The 8,667-nt window shown below is 43.5% G+C and overlaps 1 protein-coding gene across 2 annotated transcripts; it reads right to left on the reverse strand.

The window, feature by feature from the left end:
* Positions 1-634: 634 nt before the first annotated feature.
* On the reverse strand, positions 635-4,880 carry LOC134151264 (olfactory receptor 10A7-like). Of its 2 annotated transcripts, XM_062595690.1 has the most exons (2): positions 4,870-4,880; positions 635-1,553 (listed from the first exon to the last, which is right to left on the reverse strand). In XM_062595690.1, the coding sequence occupies exons 1-2, from the start codon at positions 4,878-4,880 to the stop codon at positions 635-637; spliced, it is 930 nt and encodes a 309-aa protein (XP_062451674.1). The 2 variants fall into 2 exon arrangements, with proteins under 2 accessions (XP_062451674.1, XP_062451673.1); XM_062595689.1 differs by lacking the exon at positions 4,870-4,880 and having other exon boundaries at positions 635-1,582.
* Positions 4,881-8,667: the final 3,787 nt, after the last annotated feature.

Consider the following 8,667-nt stretch of genomic DNA (forward strand, 5'->3'; position numbering starts at 1 on the left):
GCAGGAGACAGCAGATCAGTTTCCTTTTCTCTCTGAGAAAGCTTGAGCTCTTTCCCTTCCTCCTCCCACAGGAATATGCCAAGATTTCTGTACTCTCTTATCTGAGGGTACCTGCATAAGGCCCTATTCGTGGCATAATGAAATAGCAGCTGAGAGAGGCAGAATACAAATGACTCTACGTCCCAGGTGACAACGTACTCACGTACAAGACATATTGCAGTCTATTACAGTGACAATACTTATTTTTTCTGGAACAAAGATTAAAACCTAGGTGTTCTTCTTCTCTTCCCTATTGTCCAAGTCAAATAATGAGATGAGATGCTCATCCTTTAAAAGATATGTGTTGGGCTCTATCTCTATGAATTAATGAATATTTCTTTAATCTGTACAGGAAATAAAGTCACATAACTGCAAAAAATGAAAGTGTCCAAATCTGATGCAAGGCCCTGTATCATGAATACTGAATTAGAAAAATTCATATACACTCCGACTGGACAGGGGAAACAAACTCTTCAGGAAGACTTTGAGATAGGTTTCTTTTGAAAGTGTTTCAAATCATCTAGGTATTTAAAAGAAATATAAGACAATCCAAATCTACTGAGGAAAAGAAAAATTCCTTTAAATCAGAGTATGTTTATATCTTCTTCAGCTCAGCTATGTTTTTGATTAGGATACCTTTCACTTCCTTATTTCTCAAGCTGTAAATCATGGGGTTTAACATGGGAATTATGGTTGTGTATATGACAGCCAGAATTTTCTTAGTGTCTTGAAAAAACATGGATCTGGGCCGTAAGTAAATCAAAGTCCCACTCCCATAATACAGTGTTACCACAATAAGGTGTGAAGAACAAGTGGAGAAGGTCTTTTGTCTGCCTTCTGCAGAGGAAATCTTCAGAATGTTAGAGATTATGCAGATATAGGATGAAAGGATAAAACAAAATGGTATGAGGATGACAAGGACCGTTGCTGTAACTGTCTGCATTTCATATGAAGAGGTGTCAGCGCAGGAAAGCATAATTAGTGGGGGAATATCACAGAAGAAATAGTGAATATTGAGCCCACAAAATGGCAGTGTGAACACCCAAGCTGTCTGCACCACAGACACCACATTACCACTCAAACAAGACAGCAAGACCAGAGAAAAACAAGCTCTTCTGTTCATAACAACTGCATATCTAAGTGGGTTGCATATGGCCATGTAACGGTCGTAGGCCATAGCTGCCAAAAGGTAGCATTCAGTGGCTGGTAAGAAAATCACAAAGTAGAGCTGTGTGGCACATCCCATGTAAGAAATGCTCCCCTCCTTTGACAGAAAGCTTATCAGCATCTTGGGAACAACGACTGATGCTGTAGTAATATCCAGGAAGGACAGGACCCGGAGGAAGAAGTACATGGGCATACGAAGAGTGGGGTGCACTGTGACAATGAAGATGAGAAGGTTCCCAGTGATAGTGATGGTGTAAATCAAACAGAATGTGAAGAACAGCAAGTTCTGCAGTTCTGGGTGGCTAGACAATCCAGAGAGGACAAATTCAGTCAGCATACTGTGGTTTCTCAGTTCTGATCCCTCTGCCGGCTTCATCTGGGAAGAATCAAATAGACAGACTTTTAGAGGCATATCACACCACCAAGATCATAGAATCATAGAATCATGGAATTGGTAAGGTTGGAAGGGACCTGTGGAGATCATCTAGTCCAACCTCCCAGCTCAGCAGGGTCACCTACAACATGGTAGACAGGGTTGCATCCAGGCGGGCCTTGAAGATCTCCAGAGAAGGAGACTCCATGATCTCTCTGGGCAACCTGTTCCAGTGCTCCATCACTCTCACGGTGAAGAAATTCCCCCTCACGTTCAGGCAGAACTTCCTGTGATTCAATTTCTGCCCATTGCCTCTTGTCCTTTCGCATCAGACAACTGAAAAGAGTTTGTCCTCGTCCCCTTGACACCCTCCCTTCAGGTACTTACACACATTGACAAGATCCCCCCTCAGTCTTCTCTTCCCCAGGCTGAAGAGGCCCAGCTCTTACAGCCTTTCCTGAGAGAGCAGGTGCTCCAGCCCTCTGATCATCTTCGTAGCCCTATGCTGGACTCTCTCCAGTAGCTCCATGTCTCTCTTGTACTGGGGATCCCAGAACTGGACACAGTACTCAGGATGAGGCCACACCAGGGCTGAGTAGAGGGGCAGGATCACCTCCCTTGACCTGCTGGCAACACTCTTCCAAATGCACACCAGGATACCGTTGCCCTTCCTGGCCACAAGGGCACATTGCTGGCTCATGGTCAACCTGTCATCCACCAGCACTCCCAGATCCTTCTCTGCAGAGATGCTCTCCAGAAGGTCAGCCCCCAGATTTTACTGGTACCTAGGGCTATTTTTCCCTTGGTGCAGGACCCTGCACTTGCCCTTGTTGAACCTCAGGAGGTTCCTCTCTGCCCAACTCTCCAGCCTGGTCAGGTCTCTCTGAATGGCAGCACAGCCCTCAGGTGTATCAGCCACTCCTCCCAGCTTGGTATCGTCAGCAAATTTGCTGAGGAGGCACTCTGTCCCCTCATCTAGGTCATTGATGAAGAAGTTGAGCAGGATGGGACCCAGTACTGAACCCTGGGGTGCGCCACTAGCCACAGGCCTCCAACTAGACTGCACGCCACTGATGATGACCTTCTGAGCTTTGCCTTTCAGCCAGTTCTCAATCCACTAGCCAGTTCTCAATCAACCAAAGATCAGGGCACTTCAGTTAGTTACTGCAGCTAGGAGTTTCCTGGAAATCCCTGGAAAGCCTTTGGAAAGAGTGCAACTCTAGAGCTGACTTAACTAAACAAAGGAAAAAGACATTAATTATAAATGCTGAAAATGTGTACCATTACCGATCTCTAAGTTTCATAACTTAGGGTAGGTGGTTTCATAACTTGTAAAGCATGCAAGTACTAGGAGCTGGCCTTTAGTAGCTGGCTCCCATAGCAGGGTAGGGTTAATTTCTGAGAACTTTTGTTCACCTAGAACATCAGATCTTTAGTCTCAGCTGATTCCACAGGCTTCTTCTGCACTGCAGTGAGACATCCAGCTACTTCAAGGAGCAGTGACATCACTCCTCTTAGAAACATCGGCTTATGCTTTGATGAGAATTTTTTCTCTCTATTAACTGGACAATAGTCTGGCAGCATTCTCCAAGACAAATTAGCTTAGGAGAACATAACCCTTAAGCAAAAGTCAGGGAAGCTCAGGCTATGGGAGGCTTTGGCGTATATTAGCAGCCTGTCCCAACAACCAGTGGGACAGAAATACTTCAAAGAGTCCAACTCCAGGAAAAGCAAACCTAGATGGAGCAACTAGAAATTAGGAGAGGAGGGCAGATCAGCTCCTGTCATTGGAAGAAAGCCCAGTTGACAGCTGAAATACCCGCAAACCAAAGACAAAACAAAACAAGAAAACATATTCTGTCTATAGTCTGGCAAAGGAGAAGGAATAATTAAAGGGAAAGATAGCCATGGAGAAAACTAAGAAAGTGTAACAGTAAAGGTCAGCAATGTCTGCTTTGTTGGTCATTTCAGCTCAGTACCCTGATTAGTACCTCTGTGTGTGCTGTAGGTGGGATATTCATTGCCAGCCACAGCAACTTTGTATTCTCTTACTGAACAGAATGGGAAACTGATGCTCGGAAAGAGAAATTAGTCTGCCATAAGGAGAAAATGGTTATTAATTCTGAGTTCTCAGGCTCATCCTCTCTTACCCAAGTGGCAAAAAGCTGCTTTACTATATCAGTAAATTTCTAGACATGGAATATACTTTTGTACAAAAAATACTGGGTTTGGGGGTGAGGGGAAGTATCTTTTCCACTTTGGACATATGGATGTGGTCAACAGACCACAACACATAGAGAAGGACACATCATCAAAAAGAGCAATGCCGATGAAGCTTTCATAAACCATTTATTCTTTCTACAGATTTAATCCAGCTTCTCTGCTTTGTGTAACCTAACTCATATGAGGTATCTCTTTCATCAGTGGGTTTTCTATCATGAACATGGGAGTGAAGGCTGTGGAGGTTCCAGCCACAGACGACTTAGGTTACAAGTGCGATAAAGAAACTCCTAGTATTTTTAGCCATTTAAAAATATGATGTATTCAAAGGAGAATCTTTGTGGATTTGACTGCTTCCACTGACATAAAACCCATAGCAGTCATTGTTAAACTGACAGGCTACTATTTCATTACCTAATGCAGAACATCTAATGCGGAGCACCTATCACCATCTTTATTCTTTATTCTTTTTTTTTTTTTTTTTTTTTTTTTTTTTTTTTGTGGATATGAGAAGGTACAGGTTTGCAGACTAGCTTTTTCTTGGATTTGCTTTATGTATTATTTCTGCATTTGTAATCACAATAATCATTTTGAAGTATCTTACCTTTAGCAGTTTTGTCATCCAGTGCCTCTGAAGAGAATTATGCAAATTTCACTAGAAGCATTTTTTTTTTTTTTTTTTTTTTGTTTTCTTGCATTAGGGGCAATGTTGGGCTGATGATTCCTGTGGACAGCTTACATTGCAGGTTTTAATTTATATTGTAAATATAGATACTCTACTGCCACAGCTTGAGTAGCCTGTGGCATTAGAACATGAATTCTCTTCTGTGAAACGTCAGTCACTGCTCCTCCTAAGTATCATAAATGAAATTCACCTTCCTCTCAAAATGTCTTAATGTCAGTTGCTGAAGACTGACCTCATAGAGAAGAAAAGGCATTTGTTAATTTAACTTCAATGTAATTGAATTGGATGCAACTGAAAAGGTGGACTCTTCTATATGTCTGTTTTGGTCAAGAAGAAAAAGACAGAGCTGTCTCTGAGATATGACTCGTTCTAGGTTTAAGTATACTCTTTTGACATTACTAACTCCCTTGTGAGTTGGATTCATTTCAGCTAGTTTTGTAAATGTGAAAGTTAATTGCTTAGAACTTTAGACTTCCCCTATTGGCAATAGAAGGACATAAGGGGATCACCTAGTCCAACCTTTCTGCACAAGAAGAGTCAGCTAAAGCAATTTGCTCAAGACTTTGTCTCATTTGGTTTTGAATATCTGCAAGGAATGGAATTTCCATCCTTGCAGACAACCTTTTTCAGTGCTTGACCGCTCACACTGTAAACATAGTTTATTCTTATATTTAAATCGAATTTCTTGTATTTTTGTTTGTGCCCATTGTTTCCTGTCCATTTACCACTAAGAAGAATCTGGCTCCTTCTTCTTTAAACCCTCCCATCAAGCATTTAGACATATTGCTAAAATTCCCCCAAGCCTTCTCTAGGCTAAACAATGCCAGGGCTCCCACCTTTCCTCATATGAGAGAGGCTCTAGTCTCTAGTCTCTTCAAGACTGGACTTGCTCCAGTATGTCCATGATTCTACTAGAGAGCCCAGAACTGGACACAAACTCCAGATGTGGTCTCACCAGCACCAAGGAGAGAGCAAAAATCACCTCCCTCAACCTGCCAGCTACACTCTTCCTAATGGAACCCTGGATATATTGTCCTTGTTTGCTACAAAGGCACATTGCTGACTCTTGTCCAACTTGGTGATCCCTAGACTCTTTTTCTGAAAAACTGCTTTCCAATTGGTCAGCCCTCAGTCTGTACTCATGAATGGGGTTATTCTTGCCTATGTACAGGACTTTGCAAGGCCCCTTGTTGAAATTCATGAAGTTTCTCTCTGCTCATTTTTTTTCCAGCCAGAAGAGCTGCAATGCAATCAAGGCAATGCAAGAATGCAACCATCTGATGTATCAGCTACTCCTCCCAGTTTTGTGCCGTCTGATAATTTGCTGAGGATGCATTCAGCCTCATCTGTCAGGTCATTAATGAAGATGCTGAACACGTTTTAATCCAGTATTGACCCCTGGGGTACACCACTAGTGACTGGCTTCCAGCTTGACTTTTTGCTGTTGATCACAACCCTATGGGCTCAGTAATTCAACTAGGTTTCAATCCACATCACTGACTACTTATCTAGCCTGTATATCATCAGCCTGTCTATGAGGGTTTTATGAGAGACAGCTTCAAAAGCCTTACTAAAGTTGAAATAAAGAACATTTTCATTCAGCAAGCCAGTCATTTCATCATAGAAGGCTATCAGGTCTACTGATAGATCACTAATGATCATATTCTTTTCCTTCATGTGCCTGAAAATGGTATCCAGGATTAGTTGCTCCATCACCTTTCCAAGGATTGACATGAGGCTGACTACTCTGTAGTTTCTGGGTCCTCCTTCTTGCCCTTTTTGAAGATTGGAGTGGCATTATTTTCTTCCATTCCTCAGAAGTCTTTCGCAATCACCATGACTTGTGGGAGAGACATGTGAAAGAGCAAATGGAATGCATCGAGCTCTGCCTAGGGGTGGAGGATGAGCCAGTCCAGAGCTTACGGGTAAAGATCAAAGGGCAGGATAACATGGGGGACACTGTCGTGAGTATTGACTACAGGCCACCTGACCAGGAAGAGAAAGTTGATGAGGCTTTCTACAGACGGCTGGAAGTTGCTTCACGATCACAGGCCTTGATTCTCATGCGGGACTTCAGCCACCCGGACATCTGCTGGAGGGACTACACACCAAGGCACAAACAGTCCAGGAGGCTCCTGCAATGCATTGACAGTAACTTCTTGTCACAAATGGTGGAGGAGCCTATGAGGAAGGGTATCCTGCTGGACCTTGTCCTAACCAACATAGAAGAACTGGTTGGAGATGTGAAGGTTGAGGACAGGCTTGGCTGCAGTGACCATGAGATGGTGGAGTTCAGGATCCTGCATGGAGGAAGCAAGGCAATAAGCAGGATTGCAACCCCAGACTTTGGGCTCTTCAGAGACCTGCTTGAAGGAACCCCTAGGTTAAGGCCCTCGAAGGAAGGGGGGTCCAGGAGAGCTGGCTAGTATTCAAGCATCACCTCCTCCAAGCTCAAGAGCGGTGCAACCCTATGAGTAAGAAGTGCAGCAAAGGGGGCAGCAGACGTGCATGAGTGAGCAAGGAGCTTTTGGCCAAATTCAGACAAAAGAAGAAAATACACAGAATGTGGAAAAGGAGACAGGCTACTTGGGAGATTTATAGGAATGCTGTCAGAGTATGTAGAGATGCAGTGAGGAAGCCTAAGGCCCATTTGGAATTGAGTCTGGTAACGGATGTCAAGGACAACAGGAAGGGCTTCTTCAAATACATCAGTAACAAGAGGAGGACTAGGGAAAATGTGGCCCCACTACTGAATGGGGCAGGGGCCCTGGTGACAAAGGATACAGACAAGGTAGAATTACTGAAGTAGTATTCAGTACTAGCAGAATTACTGAATGCCTTCTCTGCTTCAGTCTTCACTACTAATGGCAGCCTTCAAGAATCCCAGAGCCTGGAGACAAAGGAGAAAGTCTAGAGAAAGGAATATTTTCCCTTGATTGTGGAGGATAGGATTAGAGATCTTCTAGGCAAGCCTGACATCCACAAATCCACGGGCCCGGATGGGATGCACCCACGAGTACTAAGGGAGCTGGTGGATGTTGTTGCCAGACCGCCCTCCATCATCTTTGAAAGGTCACGGAGAACAAGAGAGGTGCCTGAGGACTGGAAGAAAACCAATGTCAGTGCAGTCTTCAAAAAGGGCAAGAAGGAGGACCCAGGCAACGATAGGCCAGTCAGCCTCACCTCCGTCCCTGGAAAGGTGCTCATTAACTGTGTTAGGTAGGGCTGTAATTGAGTATCTTGAAAATTGGGGTGGTCAAGAAGCATCTCTAAATCATATGGCATACCATAAAGCATTTCGAAAGGCGAAAGCCCCACGTCAGTTCGGGGCTGCGTTCGTATGTTTAATAAAGCAAGTGGTAAGCATTTTACCCAGGACGCCTTAGTTTCTAGCATAAGTTTTGTTAACTGTTTTTTAATTTCACCATTCATTCGTTCCACCTTTCCAGAGCTTTGAGGATGCCACGGAGTATGATATTCCCAGCTTACTCCTAAAGCTTTCATAGTTTCTCGGGACACCTTAGATATAAAATGGGGACCTTTATCAGAGTCAATTGTTTCTACAATTCCGTATCTGGGAATTATATTCTCAAGCAATATTTTTACCACAGTCTGAGCTGTAGCCCTTGCCGTAGGGAATGCTTCAACAAAATGTGTGAGATGGTCTACAATCACAAGCATATATTTGTACCGTCCTGTTTTTGGAAGTTCTGTAAAATCTAATTGAATTTTTGCAAAAGGTCGATGAGCCAGTTCTCGACCTCCCAACACTCTTTTTCTGACATGTTGAGCATTCACCTTTCGACAAGTTATGCAGTCATTCACAACCCTCTTTGCTATATTGTAAATTCCTACACACATATATTTTATAGCAAATTGATCTATCAATGCTTGAGTTCCCCAGTGCGTGTTCTCATGAAACCTCCGTAGCACTCCCAAGGCTACCGACTTTGGGAGTACTTCTCGCCCATCCGGCAGTACCCACTTTCCCTTATCAGCTTCTTTTATACCCATTTGTACCATCTTGTTCTTTTCTAGCGGCGTAAAGCAAAATAGTGAGTAAATTGGTCTGTGCAAATAACAGCGTTCATATTCAGGGGCCTCGTCCCCAGCCGCTTCCTCGAGGAAATTACACTGTATTCCTCCGACACTCCTTTCCTTCCAACAATCATAACATGTTAAC

The sequence above is a fragment of the Rhea pennata genome, chromosome 26 (genome assembly GCF_028389875.1).
Source record: "Rhea pennata isolate bPtePen1 chromosome 26, bPtePen1.pri, whole genome shotgun sequence".
Classification (NCBI taxonomy): Eukaryota; Metazoa; Chordata; class Aves; order Rheiformes; family Rheidae; genus Rhea; species Rhea pennata.